The following is a 20,016-nucleotide window of genomic DNA, read 5'->3' as shown; positions in this document are numbered from 1 at the left end:
CCCTGGAAGTAAACATCAGCCCCCGCCTGGCTGCTGCTCCGCAGGCCCATGCTCCTTGCTGCTGCTGTGCTGGGAGTCATCAGCCAAGTTTGAGACCCACTGTCGCCAGGGCCGGGGGTGCTGGAGTGCCTCTGTGGCCAAAGCATGGAGCTCCCTGCCCAGAGAGAGAAACACGTAGTGATCGCCCTGCAAGATAAGGAGAAGCAGATGGAGATGGATCGGTGGGTTAGGGAGCCTCTGGGATCAGGTCACCATTAAGCTATGTCCACGAAAACCGTAAGATGTTGCTGCCAGGCCAGGTCCTAGGGGACAAGCATCTTAGGCAGCAGAACAGACCATATAAAGTTTCTGAGCCCACACTGGGCTCCATGTGCTGGACAGGACTTCTTGTCCTTCGCCCCTGGGCCAGGTTTGGGTCCTTCCTAGGAGAAAATAAGACACCTTGGTTCTCAGTACCTGGTCTCACCTGCCTCAGAGGTGGCTGTTCAAACCCTGTCCCTGGTCACCAGGACAGGACACAGAGCAAGGGACCCCCATCAGTGGAGCTGGAGAGATGTACAGAGAAGAGCTCCCCTGGCAGGGGCATCATTGCAGGGAGAGGAGTCCTTCCCTCTCAGGTGGGGCAAGAAAGGGGTACCAGCCCAGGGATCTCAGCATCCCCTTACCAGTCCCCTGGTACCTGGGAGCCCTGGTCCCCAACTGCCAGCACCAGGAGCTATTTTCCATTCCTCCCCTACACCCATCCACTGGTGGCCTCCTTTCTGTGCCCTGCCAGAATGAAACTCGAGGCTGAGGCTGGGCTGGGCTGGTGGGCAGGAGCCCTCTCCCGTTACTGATGAGCACCATGGACACCAGATAGTGCTGGGTGGGAGGACAGAGATGGGTTGTTAGGAAAGTCTAGGGCTGCCCCACAGGCTGGACTGGACCTATGGGGGCATGTCCAGCCAGCCAGGGACCTCTGAGCCCCTTTGCCTGCCAGATTGGTTGTGGTATTAGTCATCCAATAGGAAGGATGGACCCCCCTGTACACAAGCACATTCAAAAATAGTAGGAGGTACAGCAGGACAGCTGGTGAGAAATGCCAAGGAGAAGACTGATGGGGGATGGGGTGCTAAGGAAGGTACAGTGAGCAAGTGACATTTGTAGGTAAAGCCTGAAGTTTGAGGAGGAGAAGCCCTGCCAGTACCTAGAACAACATTGGAGGCAGAGGGAACAGCCAGTGCAAAGGCCCTGAGGCAGAACTGTGTCTGCAGTGTTGGGTGTTGGAGGAACAGGGAGGAGCCCAGTGTGGCTGTAACAGAGGGAACAGGTGGAGAGGAGGGCAGGTGGTGAGTCACAGGAGTTGAACTTTTACTCTGAGTAATGGAAACCATGAGGACTGTGAGCAGAGAAGGCTCCCTCTGACCTCTGTGTGAGGTAAGGAGGATGCCAGGCAGGTGGTGGCCCAGGACCACCTGAGGTGGTGCAGGTGCAGAAAAGTGGCAGGATTCAAGAACGTTTGGGGGTGGGGCCACAGAATGTACTGCAGGGCTGAATGGGGTGAGGGGTGGTGAGAGGGAGAAGAAATGAGGTCCCCTTGACTCCTATCTGTTTTCACCTGTGCACCATGGAGGCATGTCAGGCTGGTGGCTGCAGGGGACCTAGCCCAACTCCTGACATCCTGCACCTCAAAGGCTAGATGATAACATCCTTGGGTGGGGGGACACAGGTGGGCAGAAGTCCTTAGTGTTGGGACAGGGTCAGTCAGTGCCAGGTGAAGTAATGTGCCCAACAGGTGACCAGCGCCCTCACTGATGCTTTCAGAGCTTCAAGTATAGAGCCTAGTCAGTGGGTGGTGGAGGATTACCTGGGGTGGTCCCAGTAAAGCCTGGTCTTGATCCAGCTTCCGAGCACACCACCTAGTGGGCACTCACTCCCTTGGCCTCCCTGCAGGCCTATGTTAACCAGCTGCAGGGGAGTCCTGCCAGGTCCCCAGAGCCACGGAGAGCATCAGGTGGCCTTCTGGCACATCCCAGCCTCTCAGGCCCCCTCCAGGGAGCACCATGATGCCTACAACCCTTATCTCACACTTGGAATCCCTGCAGCCTGGGTAGATCCAGAAGAGCGGCTCTGAGAAGTTTCCACACTCGTGTCCCTAGTCCAAGAGCCCAGTGTTGAATGGAAGGCAGAGTCTCCACCAAGTGTTTCTTCTTCATTCTTGAGTGGGCAGTGTCCTTTTAGAACGAGAACAGAGACCTTATTTACACTAAACTTAATGTAGTGAGGCCACTGGATTCATCGCTTGTGTGCCCGCACTCGGAATAGTGAGGTCCAGGGATGGGACGGACAGACTGGAGGGCTGGTGAGGAGACAGTGCCCAGTCGAGGACACTTGCCTGCTGGTGACCACCGTGCCCCTTGTTGCGGACACAGCATTGGGGGAGTGGAGTCCCAGGAGCTTCCTGGGTTTCCCCCACTGGAAAATGGGGCCGAGCGCGGGCCCTCCTCCAGGACGCGGCGGGACAATGCCAGGACTTAAATGCCAGTGGTCCACGCCGCTACCGCCGGAGGACCCAGCACCTGCCGGCCCCCAGAACGCGGACGCCACGCCCGGACCCGGCGTCCCCTGCCGAGGCGGAGCTTGCGTCCGCCCCGCCCCTCCGCCCCCAGGGCTCTGGCCAGCGCGCCCCAGGCCCAGCTGCGGCGCGTGACGCGGAACGCGCAGCTCCGGCGTGGGCAGGCGCAGGCGGCGCAAACGGATTGTGAGCCGGCTGCATGGCTGCGGCTGGGACCACTGCGAGCCCCACGGGGCCTGAGCCCATGCCGAGCTACGCGCAGCTAGTACAGCGCGGTTGGGGTAGCGCGGTGGCGGCCGCGCGGGGCTGCGTGGATTGCGGCTGGGGGCTGGCGCGCCGCGGCCTGGCGGAGCACGCGCACCTGGCGCCTCCCGAGCTGCTGCTGCTTGCCCTCTGCGCTCTCGGCTGGACCGCGCTGCGCTCGGCGGCCACCACGCGCCTCTTTCGGGTCAGTGCGGCTAGGGGTCGGTCGTGGGAGCCCGGGGTGGAAGACCCGTGAGCCCCTTCCTGTCTTTTTGGGCTGGGTCACTGAACGTGGGAGAGCCTCGCGCTGTTGGAGCTCGGACGCAGGGTCCTGGTCTGCCGCGGCCGTGTGCCCCTTTCTGTCAGTGCGGGGTGGGGGTGGGAATGGATGCAGTGGTGTAGCCGGGCTGGGGGAAGTCCGTGACATGGGGACCCCGACACGGGTGGGTGTTAGTGATGTGGGGGAAACCAGAGCACGACCCATTCCGTTCAGTGCAGGACAGCCGGGGAGGGCTCATCACACGGGCGTGGGGAGGGGGGTGGCCCTCGGAGCCTGAGCTGGAGCAGAGTCCAGAGTCTGCGCGATGGGCAGGGCTCCCTTGTCTGCTGCCACAGGGAAGGGGCTGGAGCTGCCTGGTCGCTGCCTCGCTCCTGTCTGGAATCCGTGCTGCCTCTAGGGAAGCAAAGGCCTGGGCTCACCCGCCACAATGGGGTTCACAGCCTCTGGGAGATGGCAGGGCCCGGGTCTTAAAAGCTGGGCTGTGCTGCGCCTCCAAGGGGCTCTGATGGAAATGCCCAGTTTCCAGCGGCCCAGAGGAGGCCGCCGCCCCAGCTGGAGGCTGGAGAGTGACCATGGGGGTGACATTGGTGCCTGGCCTCCCTCCCATCCTTGTGGAGGGTCTCCTGTGGGAGCTGCTGGGAAGGTGTTTGGTCCCCTAGCTCGGTTGCGACTCCCCCGTGGACCAGCTGGAGTCACCCCGCCCCGGTCTGGCTGGAGGTGGCAGGGGTACAGGGACAGAGTGCCCAGCGCCAACAAAGGGGCCTTTCTCTGCTGGCCAGGAAGAGGCTGGCTCTTGTTAAGTCCGGATAGGATGTTGTCTGGTTGCCATTGTCCCCACCCCCATCCCCACATCACAAGTAGGGAAGAGACCTCGCCTATCACCCTGCTCAGGGAGGGGAAGGCAAGTATGACAAGGTCCCCGGTCCCCTCCATAGTTAGTCCTGGTCCCAAGTTGGGCTTTATTGCTCCCTCTCCCAATTTCCAGCTGGGAAGTTGGAGGTCCAGTAGGGCGAGGGCCAGTGCTCAGGCAGGGGATGTTGTGGCTCTGGGACTACCAGGACAGAGTGGGCTCTCTCCCCACGTTCCTGAGGGAGCTGGGCGGGGACAGCAACGTTACGCCCCCCGCCCTTGCATTTGGAATCCCAGGGGTTCGCGCTCCTGCCCTAGGCCCTCTCTCGCCAGTCTCTTGCCCCAATTTGAGGCTCGCCCTTCCCAAGAATAGGTGGAGGGGCTGCGCGGTTCTCCAACACTCATCTTCTTGGCAGGAAACCGGTTGCCAGGGGTTACCGGAGCTAGCTCTGGCCGTCTCCATGGCAACTGGAGGTGCTCCAACCCCCTCAGCCTCTGGGAAGGGGGAGAGGCCTGGCCCAGCAGCTCTGTAGCCCCGCCCCTGGGCAGCTTCAGGCCCCGCCCCACCTGGGACCCCAGAGTCAAATTTCTTTGCAGCTCACCAGTGCATGCTCCCACATCCCTCATGTCTTCCCTGATGTCCCCTAAGGTCACCGCATCTCACTGTGTCATCCATTCTCTGCTTCATTATCTTTTTTACAAAAGAGGTAATGTCCCCATGTACTCCCCCAAATACTTATTCCATCGTCTCCTGCTCCCTTTTCTTCTCTGGTCTCCCCAGATTCCTCCTCTGAGGCACCCTTTCCCTCAAATTTCTCCCACTTGGGGTTTTACTTCTTCCAGATGCCCTCATATTCCCCTCCATGTTTTCTTTACCAGCTCGCCCCCAGTCCCCTCCATGTCTTTTAATCCCTTCCTCATTGTCATTCCCCCAGCTCCCGGTGACCCCAAGCCCCTTGACTCCCCTGTGTTGGCCCCACTGACCGCCCTTGCTTTATGCCCACATGTCTCCCTCCCGGCCCTCACATTTCCCTCAGTCCCCCCCACACACACACTCCCCTCTGCACACCTCAGCTAGACAGCTGGGTGCTAAGTTTAGCCCTTGGCAGGCACATGTGGGCTCTGGTTACTCCAGGCGGCTGTGGGTACGAGGCTGCCCCTCCCCAACATTACCCAGTTCGGGGAATCTCTGGGTCTTAGTCTCCTTGCCCTGGAGGAACGGCTCCCAGCTCTGATGGCCACCCACCTTCTCACCTACAGCCCCTGGCCAAGCGGTGCCGCCTCCAGCCTAGAGATGCTGCCAAGATGCCTGAGAGCGCCTGGAAGTTCCTCTTCTATCTGGGCGCCTGGAGCTACAGTGCCTACCTGCTCTTTGGCACCGACTACCCCTTCTTTCACGACCCACCCTCTGTCTTCTATGGTAGGGTTCCTATGGTGTGAGGGGTGGTTCTGCCCTAAATGCTGACAAGGGTGTATGAGTGAGCCAGCACTCATCAGCCGTCTCATACTGGGTGATCAAGGGACCTTTGGGACAGGAGAGGGGGCATCTGGCCCTGTTAGGGTTCAGGAAGGCACCCTAGAGAAGGTGACCCCTTGAGTGGGCCCAGGTAGGCACTCCAGGTGTCAGGAACAGGCATGCACAATCTTAGTGCATGAGAATGCGAGGAGAGTGGCAGAAGTTTGAGCATCACTCTAAATGGAATGCTGTGTGGATTATAAAAAGCTTCCTTTGGCTGCCATGTGGAGACAGCAAGGTCTTGGGTGAGGATGGTAGCAGGGCCCCGGAGGGAAGGGGAGGGACCAATGTGGTTTGGACCAGCTTGGCAAACAGATAAAGATGGTGACAAGTGACTGCGTCCATGGATTGGGGTAAATGTGGGGGTGGTCAAGGCCTGAGCTCTGGGTGGGATGCGCAGGAGATCGACTACAGGGTCCTCTGTCACCAACAGGCAGGTCACCTGTGATGGGGGGTCAGGCTCCTTTGTTCCTGTGCTGACCACCCAGACTGAGTATCATGGATGTGCTTTCTGCTATGTGACAGGAACAGCCTGAGAGGGCTCCTGGTGGCACTGTTAGAAGGCTGAGAACGGAGCCCCTGCATTGCAGGGTCCTGGTACCAAGTGCTGGGGTTACTGGGCCCCAACCTGTCTTCATGGGACTGTGCTGCTCACGGGGCCATTTCCCTGTGTGCATTTCCTATGAGGTGAATCTCTAGAGGAGAGGTTTCAGCTGTCATTCAATTTCCCTTTATGCAAATGAACCATAATTGAACTCTTAAAAAATTTCAGGCATGGAGCTGCCTCTGGCTTATGAATTATGCTCTTACCACATTTGCAAGTTACTGTGTCTTGCCACATATGGTGTGCTCTTGTGTACAATGTGCACCCCCGTTTTTGGCCTGAACTTTCAGGAAAAAAATCTTCTGTTTTGATTTTTTAAATTTAATTATTTACTTATATTTGGAAACAAAACTGATTTATCATATTCCAGAGTATTATTTTGCACATAGATATTGTTACTGCCTTTTTAGAGTTACACTTTTAACTCATAAGCATAAATGTAAGAATTTTAAACATTTATATAACCCTGGCTGGTGTGGTTCAGTGGATTGAGCACCAGCCCATGAACCAGAGAGTCACCAGTTCAATTCCCAGTCAGGGCAGATGCCTGGGTTGTGGGCTAGAGCCCCAGGAGGGGGAGCTCGAGAGGCACCCACACATTGATGTTTTTCTCCCTCTCTTTCTCCCTTGCTTCCTCCCTTTCTAAAAATAAAATAAATAAAATCTTAAAAACAAAACAAAAACATTTATATAGAAACAGAATGAGTATTACCAATGTTTAAGGCACGTCCTTATTTTTTCCCTCAAAAATTTGGGCAAAAAAAGTGCACATTAGACACAGCAAAATATGGTAGCTGTTTCTTTTTTTCTTTACTTAATCCTTAACTGAGGATATGTTTTTTATTGATTTGAGAGAGAGCGAGAAAGAGAAACATCAAACAGTTGCCCCCTGTACATGCCCCGATCGGGGATCAAACCCGCAACCTGTTTGCTGTACAGGACAATACTCCGAACAACTGAGCTACCCACCGGGGCAGTTAGCTGCTGCTTTGCATGCTCATTTTTTGAGTGCCAGCTGTGTACCAGGCTGTGAGCAGTTCAGAGAAAACCCCTAACAGCCAGTGAAGTACAAAATCTGTCGACAGGGATAAGCGCTGTTGAGAAAACTTTGGGGGGAAAGGGAGAAGTATAGGGTATCTGTGAGGGGGGTTGGGGCATTTTCTGTACCACTTGGGAATGGTCCCACCAAAGGTGACTTTTGAATGGGACCCGGAGGAGCCTAAAGCAGACAGGAAACATTCCTGGTGGATCAGGAACAGAGAGAAGCTCGCCTGGCCAGAGCACAGGGTGAGGAGGGGGTAGGTGTGCAGTGAGGGTATTTACGAAGGTCTGGGAGCAGAGGAGGGGCCTGGGACAGGAACTGGACTCAAGGGGCCTCCAGCCTTGGGGCTGAACAGAGAAGTGGTTGATTTGAGAAATGATTTAAAGGCAGAGCTGTTGCTGCCAAACCAGAGGTGGGTGTCAGAGGAAGGTGAGGACCACACCAGGATCTGGGGCCCCTCAGTGAGATCGGGGGCCAGGAAGGCCAGATCTGGGGGAGACTAGGAGCTGGATTTGGGAATCCCAGGGGCCTGATATTGGAGCTTAGGGAAGGGGATGAGGAGGAGATGACACGGGGCATTGAGAGTGACAGGTGGGACATGTATGGAAAGGAGGCTGGATGTGGATGGACAGACCCCAGCCTTCCAGTGAAGCCTGAATTGTATGCCCCGTTCTTCCCCCGCCTCAGGTCTGGGGCCCAAGGCTGGAAGGCATATGCTCACCCACTGTAAGTCTTGCTTGTGCGATAGATGGAAAATTTGGTGTCCCATTTCCACAGTGGGCTCTGTACATCGAGACACTCTGCACACCTTCCTTCCAAAGAGATACAGTGGTATCTGGCACTTGTGTGCGTCTGTGGTGGGGAAGCCTTCACCGACTGCAGCGTCCTCACCCAGCTGAGGACGGAACTTGAAGCTGGGGGTGGGCAGCTGGAACTGTGGTTTTGCGGCCTGCTTTGAAAAGCCTCTGGACATGTAAAAGTCAGGAGAGATTAGATCTGATCCATGGGGAGTTTTGCATTTTTTATTAGGTAAAATGTTCATAACATAAAATTTACTACTTTAGCCAGACACATGAAGACAAATACTGTGAGTCCACTTTACAAGAGGTCCCTAGAGCAGTCGGCCTGAGAGAGGCGGGATGTAGGGTCACAGAGACAGGGTCGGGGGAGGGGCGGGGAGGGAGAGCCTGACGAGGACAGAGGTTCAGTTCTACAACGTGGAACGAGCTCCGGAGACAGATGGCGGGGACACTTGCACAGCGATGTGAATGTACCCAATGTGACTGAGCTTAAAAGCGGTTAAGGAGGTTGAAGTTTATGTGACCATTTGCTCCTGGTTTCTTTCACTGAACATTGTGTTTTCCAGGCTTGTCCACACTGTGGTGTGTGTCTGTGCCTTTCCTGTTTGTGGCTGAGCGATACTCCACTGTGTGGATGGGCCACATTGTGTTTGTCCTTCCTCTATTGAGAGTTGTGTCCACTGTTTGGCTGCTGTGACCAGTGCCCCTGTGGACGTGCATGTACAAGTACCTATTTGAGTCCCTGTTTTCAGTTCCCTAAGTGCACACCCAGGAGTGGCATTGCTGGGTCATGGGATCTGTGTCTTCACAGCCTTGGAGACCACCATGGGGAGACCGGACAGTCGGGAGCACACTCAGAGGCCTGGAGGAGCTGGGGCAGTGCTGGGTGCCTGGACCAGGTGGGGGTGGGGGTGCTGAGAAAGTGAGCCAATACGTGGACTGAAGAGGGGCCCCTGGATAGGGGTCTGAGTGTGTTTTGGTTTCAGGAGGGGCCGTAGCACAGGTGAAGGGCTGTCATGAGGCAGGGGCATGAGTGGAGTCTAGGGAACAGCCCCAGGGGTCACGAGGGTCTGGCTCCAGGTCACTGAGGCAGGGGTGGAGCAGAGAAGGAGTGGCCAATGAGCAGAGAGTCCCAGGTCAATGGGCAGAGTGCTTGGCCACGTGATGGGTGGAGAACAGAGGTCGTGGGACAGCTGGGGGGCCAGTGTTACCAAGAGGGACCAGACCGGCACAAAGGCGGGCACAAGCGCCAGGAGTGGAGGAGGCCGTGTAGGGGGGCTGGTCAGGGCCTGCCTGCGGGGAGCCCATACTCCTCAGCCTTGGCAGCGTCTCTGCTTCGGCTGCTCTGCCAGCAGCAGGGGTGGGCAGTGGCCTCCATCCACCTGAGAACTTGCCGGGGTCGGGGGCGGTGCCTGGAACAGGGACATGCCGCTGGCTGGACAATGCCCAAAAATCAGAGAAGACAGGAGGGGCAGCCAGGGCAGGAGTAGGGGCACTCTTTTCTATAAATATAAAACAGTCTTAGGAAATGATGCCTGCTCATTAAAAAAAAAAAAAAGGTAGAAAACAGTGGTCATTAAACCTGCAGAGACACGTGACCTACCTGGCGTGGGGAGGACTCATGCCTGGTTTGAGAGCATGCGCGGTCACTTGGGGGCTCCAGAGGCCCTGCAGGTCTCTGACAACACGGTCTGGCTCTCCCCAGACTGGACACCAGGCATGGCGGTGCCACGGGACATTGCAGCCGCCTATCTGCTGCAGGGAAGCTTCTACGGCCACTCCATCTATGCCACGCTGTACATGGATGCCTGGCGCAAGGACTCGGTGGTCATGCTCGTCCACCACGTGGTCACCTTGGTCCTCATCGTCTCTTCCTATGCATTCCGGTGAGTGCCAGAGTACGGAGGGCACTGTGTGAGCAAGGGTGGGAGGCTGGCCGAGGGAAGAAGCTACTGTGTCCGGGGAGAGGCATCCGGGTGTCCATGGGGGAGGGTTCCAGAGAGATTCCAGAGGGATGGGGTGAAAAAGGTGCAGGGAGCCCCCACCCCATCCATCCTCATCCATCCCCCTCCAGCTCTGCCCGGATGGCACCCTCGGCCAGGTCACATAGGAAGTGTTTCCTGAACACCTGCCACCTGGCAGGTGCTGCTGGGAGCACAGCCACACACACGGCAGGCAAACACCGGCGTCCTGGAGCCCCACGTGGCCACAGGGCCTGTCCCGGCTACAGCCTGCTGGTTGTTTTAAAATCCACCCCAACTTCAAAGGCAAAAGGAATGAAAATATCCTGCCAGTGCTTTTGTTACATCCATCACATGTTGAAATGACGGTACATTGGATATACTGTGTTAATTAGAATATATTATTTTAACTTCCCTCTATTTTTTAACACAGCTGATAGAAAACCTAAGATGAAGCATACCCTCCTGTTCCGTTCCTACTAGACTAGCCACGCTGTCCGGTAGGTTAGCTGCTGGCCACAGGTGGCTATTTCAAATTTAATGAAGCTTAAATAAAATCACATTCTGTTCCTCAGCCACACCACCCTCACTTCAGCTGCGCAGTGGCCACATCTGGCTGGCAACTCTCTTATTGGATAATGCAGGTTTAGAACATTCCTTTTGTTCTGGAAAGTTGTATTAGCACTACTATAGAGGGTAAAATCAGATGATAACAGCCTCCCCCTCAAAAAAAGGAAAAAGAAAGGAAAAGAAGTAACAATTTGTTTGAAGGTATTAACTATGGAGAAAAATCAGGTGGGAGAATACAGGCTGCGGGGGTGGTGAGGGTGCGGTGGGGTCGCTGGGGTGACGGGCACACCGACGGAAGGAGGTGGAGGAAGGCCTTGTGACAGGGGCAGGTGCGTGTCAGGTCTGGGGACAGCATGTGCAAAGGACTTACAGCAGGAAGGCTAAGTGGGGATGGACACATGGTGGGAGAGACCCATGGCGCCCGCCTGGCTTAAGTGGCAGTACAGGGAACACTGGCGAGGGATGGTGGAGGTGGGCTTTCAGACCTCCTCAGATGCGAGTAGCAGTGCTGTGTTTCCTTGGCACCTGTAGCCCACAGCAAAGTTCAGGTTAATCGTATAGACCTGGGAATGTCAGCAAGTGTACAGGGAATCGAGACACAGAATGACCCTGGCCTGTGAGAGTCAGGGGTCATGGAGGGTCAGAAATCATGGAGATGAGGAAAGATTAGAGAAGAACCTGTCAGGGAGGCTTCTGGGCCACGTGGGGATGGTGAGGTGGGGATGGTGAGATGAGGACGCTGAGATCCCAGGGGTGGTGCTGCCACCAGGTGAGTACAGTCTGGGTGCTGCCGCTGACCTGGCCCTGTGGGGAGATGGGCAGGGCAGGTGGGCCGGGGAGGGTCGCTCTGAAAGGCAGGAAAGGTGTGCCCAAGGGGCCTGTCTTCCGGGCCTCAGTGCAGGGTTTTGGACCTCCTGTGACTGGCCTCTCCTCTCCTAACCTGCTTCCCTCCCCAGGTACCACAACGTGGGCATTTTGGTGCTCTTCCTGCATGACATCAGCGACGTGCAGCTGGAGTTTACCAAGCTCAATGTTTATTTCAAGTCCCGCGGAGGCACTCACCATCCTCTGCACGCCTTGGCTGCGGACCTGGGCTGCCTCAGCTTCAGCCTCAGCTGGTGAGCAGGCTGGGTAAAGACAGGAGGGGCGGGGCTTGTGGGAAGGAGGTAAGTTTATGGGAATGGGCGGGCCAGATGGGGAAGGGGAGGGGCACGGCACGGCAGTGAAGGAGGTGGGGTTTGTTGGAAGGGCAGGGTCAGACAGGGAAGGAGGTGGGCCTAGTGGGAAGGGACAGGGTCAGTCAGGGACAGAGATGGGCATGGTAGGAGGGGTTGGGGCTATGCAGGGAAGAAGGTAGGTCTGGTTAGGGGAGGTGCCAGTCAAGCAAGGGGCGGAGCTTGATGGAAGAGGCCGGGCCAGTCAGGGAAAGGGTGGGGCCTGGTGAAGTGGGAGGGGCCTGGCAGGGGAGGGGAGGAGATGAATGGACGGGGGAAGGAGCGAGGTTGGGCAGTAAAGACAGAGCAGGGGCACATGAGGATGGGGCAACTAGACAAGGACGTCTGGGGATGAGCAGGGACAGATAGAAGAGGCCAGGTGGCACTAGACAGGGACTGGGTGGGCCGCCCTCCCTCTCTTGTCCCACAGACTCTGTGACCTGTTCCTTCCCACCACAGGTTCTGGTTCCGCCTCTACTGGTTCCCACTCAAGGTCCTGTATGCTACATGCCACTGCAGCCTGCGCTCCGTGCCTGACATTCCCTTCTATTTCTTCTTCAACACACTCCTGCTGCTTCTCACCCTCATGAACCTTTACTGGTTCCTGGTGAGTCGGCCTCCCACAGCTCCTTGCCCACCTGCTTCCTTAGCTGCCAGTCCATGCTGGTCCCCTTTCTCAGGGAAGCAGTCCAGGTGCACACCCTTCTCAGGCATGCCCCAGGAGGTGCATGTTGGGCAACAGGAAGAGCACGTGCAAAGGGCCTGTGGCAGGAGTGCATAGCCATCAGGAGGGCAGTATGGCGTAGGAAGGCTCTCATCTCACCTGTGCCTTCCCCTCCCACAGTACATCGTGGCTTTTGCTGCCAAGGTGTTGACGGGCCAGGTACGGGAGCTGAAGGATGTACGGGAATACGATGCAGCAGAGGCCCCGAGCCCCAAGCCCAGCAAAGCTGAGTGAGTGTGGAGGGGCCACCGCCCCGGGTTCGTTCCTTTAGCCACATCTGACAGTCTGAGCGCACACTGTGGGCAGGCCCTGGAGACACAGCAGCGGATGAAGCCATAGCGGACGCTGCCACCGGAGCCTACGTCCAAAACAAAGACTGCAGTAAAGGCATGGATAATGTAGTGATGGAGTAAGGTGCTATAAGGAGAGGTACCAAGGAGGCAATAGGGAGGTTGAGGTTGGGCAGAGTCTGAGGGGCAAGAAGCAGGGTGCTGTCAGTGATCAGTGAGTGCCATGCCGAGTGGCTGGCATGCTTGGTGTGGCCGGAGCAGGCGAGTGAGGGCCCTGTGCTGGTGAGGAGTGGCTGCTAGGCAGGCAGTGGCGGTGGGGAGGAGGGGTGCCACAGGCCGCCCACAGAGCCCATGCTCTGTCCATGCTAGTGCTCCCTGGCCCCCCAGTTCGAATGGGATGGGAGCTGGGGGCTCAGACCCAGTCCAGGTGGGACTCCCAGGGAAGTAGGACTCCCACCTGGGACTTCCAGGACTCCCAGGTGGGAGTCCTAGGGAAGGAGAGAAAAGGGGGCCACATCAGGCATCCTGGAGGCAGTGCACTTGGGAATTGTCAGCCCCAGGATGTGAGCCCAGTAGTGTCTGGAACCCCTGTCTTCAGGGGCCCCAGGAGTGAACAGAGGCAGGTGGGGGTGATAAGCAGGGTCCAGAGTGTGCAGTGCCCCAAAGGCAGGCAGCCTTTCGGGTGTTTGAGCAAGTGGGGAATTGGGCTGACCAGCGGACCTCCAGTCTGGCTTCTGGGGAGACGGCTGTGGCCAACCAGGGAATGGTGGTTGTGGGGAAGCAGTGGGCCCCCCGGCTCACTGAAGTGGGTCAAGATAGCTAGTGAGGAGGATGAGAGGAGTGGGGACTTTAAAATCCCTGGGAAAGACAGAAGAAGGGAAGCAGAGAACAAGGGCAGAGAGTGGGACCAAGGGAGGGCTCTCAAGGTCTTTCCAACAGAGAAACACTTTGCACCCACCAACAAGGGGCTACAGGCAGGGTGTGCCTGGGCCAGAACACCAGCACCCAGGGCAGGGAGGGCTCAGACCGTGGACAGAAAGCATAGATGCAAGAAGCAAGCGAGGTTGCCCCAGTGGTCAGATCCCAGTGCTGTTGTAGAACTGACCAGACTTGCTTTGGATGTAGGTCAAACTGAAATAAAAGAATCAAAGATGACCCAAGACTTCTGGCTCAAGCTGCCATTTACCAAAATGGGAGTCAGGCAGGGCTCTGCCTGTGGGGGGCGGGTAGGCGTCTGCTGCGGGGTGATGTTTGATCATCGATGTTCAGGGTCTCACGAGTCAGGAATTCCACTGAGAACTCAGTTTAGCAAGGAGTCTGCCTGACCCTCAGAGCGTCCAGCAACAGTAGTGGCTAAGACAACTCCAGGGGCAGGGGAGGAGAGGCCCTGCTAGCCAAATCTAAAAATCTCAGAGCTTTTCCTGCTGTAGAACGGTAAGCTTCTGGCGGAGAGTCCTTATACAGGCAAAGCCCAAGGCCATACCCCTAGCCCTGCCGGTGCCACCCCTGCTCTGACTCCCAGAGAGTGGCCAGAATGTGGACTGAGGGCCTGGCACCCCGCCAGCGTCCCCTCTAGCATGGCAGAGCACGAGACACGCTGCCAGGATCAACCCCGGGGCCACCACCAGCAAAACTCAATTCCCCACAGATGGCTAGTGTTAGAGGTGCTGGGCGGTCGGGATACCTCGAAGTCATCGGGTCGTGGAAAACAAGGAGACAGCGAGGACTGAATGCAGTGGGGCGGGGGGGAGGAAGGGAGGCTGGGCGAGGGCCCTGGGCCAGAAAGAGGGCTGCCGTGGAAAACCTGGTGAAACCCATGTCCAGTCTGCCGTTTAGTGTGCAGCAGCGTCCCGGCCTCGGTTGCTCAGTGGTGGCCAATGTACTGTGAGTTGTAAGATGTTAACATCCAGGAAGCTGGTGAGAGCTGCACTGGAGCTCTCTATAGTATCTTTGCAGCAGTTCTGTAGATCGGAAATTATTCCAAAATAAAGTTTATCTAAAAATTAAAAGGCATGATTGACCATCAGAAAAAGCATTGGACATTCTGTTGCTTTCCTGAGGCTGTTGTACCGGGACGCACAGACCAGGCGGCTTCCAGCGGCAGGATGTGCTCTCTCGCGGCTCTGGGGATCCTGGAGACCGGAACCAGGAACCAGGTGTCAGCAGGGACTCCAGGGGAGGATGCATCCCGCCCCTTCCAGTTTCCAGGGCTCCAGGTGTTCTTGGCTGTGTCCGCACCACTCCGATCTCTGCCTCTTCACATGGCCTTCTCTTCTTTCGAGTTTTTTTTTTTTCCTTAAATGCCTTCATTTAATTATGTCTGCAAAGACTTTTTCCAAATAAAGTCACGTGCACAGGTTCCAGAGACATCGCCCTCTCTTGTCAGAGACTGCCATTCAGCCTACTAAAACTGTGAAGGCTCAGGTTAGATACCTCTGGAGAAAAAATTAGTAAATCAAAAGCTGTGAAGAAATGACCCAGAATGCAGCAAAAACAGATGGAAACGAGAGCAGCTAGAATTTCAAGAATGACCTGGTCTAGCTGAATCCCAATAGGAGACAGGTGAGGAGAGACACTATGAGAAGACGTAATGCTGAGAATTTCCCAGAAAGTGGCAAGACAGCAGTAATAAGCAAGATGAATGAAAAGGCATCCGTGCCCCAAAAGTGATAGTGAAAATGTGAAACAGCCACAGAAAAGAAGAAATGACCCCCAAGGCAATGACAGCCTAACGGCGACAAGGACACAGGTGACTGTGGAGTAAAGCATTGCCACAAGTGCTAAAATGAAGCACCCGGTGACTGGGGATTTCGTACCCAATTTTAAAGACAATTCTCAAGAGATAGGAATAAACACTAAGAAGGTTGTAGTTCAGAAAACAAGAAAGCTCTCTCAAGAAGTGGATTAGCAGAGAAACTGGTATATGTCTGAATAAACATTTTTTAATAAAGAGTATTTATAGAAAGAGGGGGAAGGAGGGGGAAAACATTGATGTGAGAAACACCGATTGGTTGTCTCCTGGACGTGCTCTGATCGGGGACTGAACCCGCAACCCAGGTGTGCACCCTAACTGGGAGTGGATCGAAAAAATTCGATCCACTCCCGAATTTAAAAAACCTTAAATTTTTATTTATTGATCTGAGAGAGAGAAGCCTTGACCTGTTGCTCCACCCCTTTGCACATTCATTGGTTGATTCCTGTGTACGCCCCGCCCGGGGATAGAACCCACAACCTTGGCACATTGGGACGACGCTCCAACCAACAGGGCTACCTGACCAGGGCTCAGGTGTAATTCTTGATCTGGAATGTCCCACATGACACGGCCTTGAACGTTGGGGTGATGGGACCGTGGGAGGCACAGTTCATGGTTTATGCTCCTCACCCAGCAATTCAGAAGCAGGGTGAACAGATACTCTTTAAAAAACACAGAACCTTTTTCGGCACTGACCACAGCAAGCCACAGTGTGACTCAAAACCAGGACCGCACAGACCGTAGAGATGAGAATCCAGTTAGGTTTGAAAATAGTAAGAAAATGACAACTGAGAACAACTTGGAGGTAATTCGGGAGAGACGAACCCAATGACAACTAAGTCGCACCAGTCCGTTCCTCTCCCAGCCCTGTCTTCACTCCTGCTTCCTCCCTCTGTTCTCTCTTTTGGTCCCCACAACAGCTGGGCCACTGGTCATCTGGTTGACCATCCTCCCAGACCAATTCAGCCCCCTGGGTTGTCCCTCATGCCCTGGTCATGACCTGGCGCCTTGGTCTGAAGCTTACTATCCTCAGAGGCTTCTGGGACCGCTGACCGCCAAGGGGGCCTCGCCCTGTCCTGGCTCTGCTGACCCACCCCGTGATACAATGCTGCTTTGTACACTGTTTGCCAGCACTGCCCCTGCCGTGTCTAACGGTGTGTGACCCGCGTGTCTAGCTCATGACGAAGCGCCGGCATGGGCTGGAGGGCCCCCACTGATGCCTGCACGATACCAGCCTGCCTCTTTTCCTTACTTCTTCTTTCTCAGCCTTCAGCTGCCACCACCATCATCCCCTTGGCCTCCAACCTGGTCTCTGTGTCCCCCTAAAATCAGAAGTGAGACATCCAGCCTCACACTGCCTGGCCGCTTCAGTGGATGGTCCATCTCCCTCCAAGGTCACCATCCAGGGCCAGGGACGTCCATCCTCTCTCCTGCTCAGGACATTCTGATCAAGGAGAGATACCCGCTTTCTCCAGCCTTCTGCGCTAGCCTGGCCCACTTTATCTCCCTTTCAGCGGCACCCCTCCGTTCTCGAACCCACCCCACTCCTGGGTCCTCCTCCCACTCCTCCCCAAGGCCACTCCTGTTCGGTTTCCACAAGGCCTTCCTAGTGCTAAACCCAGGGTCACCTCCCCATCTTTTTTTCTTTTTATAAAGTTTTCTTGAGACAGAATTCACATACTATACGATTTGCCCATTTGCTGTATATAATTAAATGTTTTCAGTCCATTCACTGTTGTGCAGCCATTACCATAGTCAGTTTTAGAGTACTTTAATCACCCCAAAAATCTTGCACCCAACCCAGTATCCCCTTAACATCCCCCAGTCTGTTCCCCACTTCTTGATGTCCTTCGCCCCCCCTCCGCGTGCTTCCTGCTCAGTCTCTGGCCTCCCCGCCTTCTAGGGCCCTTTCACTTAACCCACCCCAGCTTCCAGGTTTCCCTCCCAGCTCCCAGGGCTCCTCTGAGCGCCATTGTGTCTCTAGCATCTGCTCGACATTCTAAGCGGAATGTCATTCTTCTAAAATACCCCAAATCTGCCCTGGCTGGCATAGCTCAGTGGATCAAGCCTGGGCTGTGAACCAAAGGGTTGCTGGTTCAATTCCCAGTCAGGGCACATGCCTGGATTGTGGGCCAGGTCCCCAGTAGGGTGTATGTGAGAGGCAACCACACATTGATGTTTCTCTCCCTCTCTCCCTCAATTCTCTTCTCTCTAAAAATAAATATCCTAAATCAATGCTCATCCCCACCCCACACTCCACCTCGTGAACATCCGTTCATCACAGTGGATGGCAACTCAGCCAGAAAAGCTTGGAACCTTCAGAAACCCCAGGAAGCCCCCTGCTCCCTCTCTCCTCATTCATCCAAAACCCATCCAAGTTTCTGGCTGCCTTCATCTCTGCCCTCATCTCACACCACCTTCCTCCTTTGCCTGATTCTTTCCCCACAGTGGTGCACTGAAGCTGAAGTCTAACTCTGATATCTAGGGAGGCCAACCCCCCTCCACTGCAGAGACACTAACAAAAGAGGGGTACTTGGAAACTTGTGCATAAAACAATTTGGAATCACCAGGAAGCTGATAAAAAAGCCATAGGGGCAGAGGTACCGATCCCTGAAGGAATTCAACTTACTATGAAAGTATAGGAATTAGCCCTGGCTTGTGTGGCTCAGTTAGTTGGGCATTGTCCTGTGGACCAAAAGTTGCAGGTTCAATTCCTGGTTGGGGCAGGTGCCTGGGTTGCAGGTTCAATTGGGGCCCCGGGTGTGGTTGGGATACAGGAGTGTATACAAGAGGTGGCCAATTGATGTTTCTCACATCAATCTTTCTCTCCCTCTTTCTCCTTCCCTTCTCTCTCTAAAATCAATAAGCACGTTCTTGGGTGAGGATAAAAAAAAAAGTACAGGAATTAAAACTGTGGGAACAGAGCCGATTCACGCTTGAGCAAATAAAAGGTCATCAGGAGGGAAGGAGGGACAGTTGGAACATGGTGGGGACACTTGGTGACCATCTGGACATTACCTGGCCTCAGCCCCCAGGGCAAACTCTGATGGATCAAAGACATCACGGAAATGGAAACTGTGAACTCCAGCTACAGCCAGAAATGGGACCCTGTGTCATCTAGCAAACTGAACCGTGTAGAAGAAATGTCCAAAAGCCAAGAACCGCCTCCCTCTGCTTTGTCTAAGGACCAACAGGCACAGCCAAAAGACAAGGGACACATGGAGGTCTTGTCGGACTTATCTGTCATCTCACAGATAAGAGGCTCCTGCTGGTTCAGCAGAGAAAGAGCAGTGACCCGCGGGAAAAGCAGCAAGGACAGTATTAGTGTGCTCTCAGGAGGGAAAGCCAGCCCAAGGGAAGGACAAATTAAAGTGACTGAGACCATCTTCTGAGGGCAAGTCTACATTCTTATGTGAAAGGGTGTCTGCCAGTGTCGGTAAGACTACACCCCGGGAGTGGCTAGGGCTGCATATGGGTTTTTACACTTTCTGACGTCTAGATCATGAGAACATATTACTAGCTCAGGAAAACTTATGTAAACTAGGTTGTAGGACTCACTTCTACGGAGACCAGTAGACCGTGTGCGAAGGCATGAAGAGTTCCTGTGAGCGGGAATGGGAGTGGCCACTGGCCACGACATTAGGTTGCACTGAGATGCCATCTGGGCACCAGCTGGCCAGTTAACAGGATGAACTCTGTGTGTTGGCCCAGACGATGAGGAGCAGGGGCCAGTCAGGTGGGCCTGGGCGCACTGCCACCGGGCACAGGTCCCCTCCCCCTCAGAACTGTGGAGACTAGCAGCGGAAGTGGAATATGTGGAGTGGAGCAGTGTGCACAGGAGAGACCTCAAAGTGTCACATCTTTGGAAAATCAATGACATCTTTATAGAAGTTTGAAATATGCAAACCACGCATATTTAGAAGTTAGGGGACTTTCTCTGGGATCTAGTATATTGATTAGAGTTTTAAAATATCAAGCAACTTGTTCTAAAAACACGGAATGAAAGTAAGGGCTGCAGCAGTGTAGACAGACCACGGATGGAGAAGGACGGGCAGCGAAGTCTGTCTTGATGGGACTGTGAGCCAGCTAGGGCCACTGGAGCAGTCAGGGCTGCCCTGGACGGTGGCAGGGGCCTCTGGCCAGTTCTGCATTTTTGGGAGGGGTGGAGGATAAAAAGTGCAGGATTAATCCAGGTTGCCGCGGTGGGGTTATGTCAGGCAGAGGTGCGAACATGGCAGTTGCTTTCCAGGGGCTGCCCGGGGCCTAGGGTGGGAAGGAAAGGGGGAGGGGAGGGTTTAATTGTGGGGAGAAGCCAAGGAGCTGGGCTGGAAAAAGGGATGTGGATCGCAAGGCGGGCTGGATTGGATACGTGGGGGCGTGGGGTCCCTAGGCTAACCAGGGCCGGGTTCTGGCCCACAGGAAGCCGCTGAGGAACGGTTTGGTGAAGGACAAGTGCTTCTGAACCCTTCGACTCCCGCCGACCCCCAGGACACAGCCCCGCCCAACCCTGCCCCCTGGGATTGCTATGCTGCTCCCCCGACCTCCAGCTGGTCCAGCTCCGCCCCTCCCGGCCCGGACCACTCCTGGGATCGGTCCTTGCTGGGCTTCAGGACCGAG

General features: G+C 55.4%; 1 protein-coding gene across 1 annotated transcript; it reads left to right on the top strand.

Moving 5' to 3' along the window:
* Positions 1 to 2,641: 2,641 nt before the first annotated feature.
* On the top strand, positions 2,642 to 19,941 carry CERS1 (ceramide synthase 1). The gene is made up of 7 exons (XM_028520664.2): positions 2,642 to 3,002; positions 5,187 to 5,346; positions 9,594 to 9,774; positions 11,376 to 11,537; positions 12,093 to 12,240; positions 12,478 to 12,587; positions 19,819 to 19,941. Exons 1-7 carry the CDS (start codon positions 2,754 to 2,756, stop codon positions 19,859 to 19,861), a joined length of 1,053 nt encoding a protein of 350 aa, XP_028376465.1. The 5' UTR covers positions 2,642 to 2,753; the 3' UTR covers positions 19,862 to 19,941.
* The last annotated feature ends 75 nt before the right edge of the window (positions 19,942 to 20,016 follow it).

Source organism: Phyllostomus discolor, chromosome 8 (genome assembly GCF_004126475.2).
Source record: "Phyllostomus discolor isolate MPI-MPIP mPhyDis1 chromosome 8, mPhyDis1.pri.v3, whole genome shotgun sequence".
Taxonomy (NCBI): Eukaryota; Metazoa; Chordata; class Mammalia; order Chiroptera; family Phyllostomidae; genus Phyllostomus; species Phyllostomus discolor.
The sequence above is the reverse complement of the archived record's forward strand: the minus strand, read 5'-3'. Positions and strand labels throughout refer to the sequence as shown.

Coding starts and splice junctions, on each gene's coding strand:
- CERS1 (XM_028520664.2), top strand. CDS start 2,754: ATGGCTGCGGCTGGGACCACTGCGAGCCCCACGGGGCCTGAGCCCATG. Junction 3,003..5,186: donor CCACCACGCGCCTCTTTCGG/GTCAGTGCGGCT, acceptor TCTCACCTACAG/CCCCTGGCCAAGCGGTGCCG. Junction 12,588..19,818: donor CCCAAGCCCAGCAAAGCTGA/GTGAGTGTGGAG, acceptor TCTGGCCCACAG/GAAGCCGCTGAGGAACGGTT.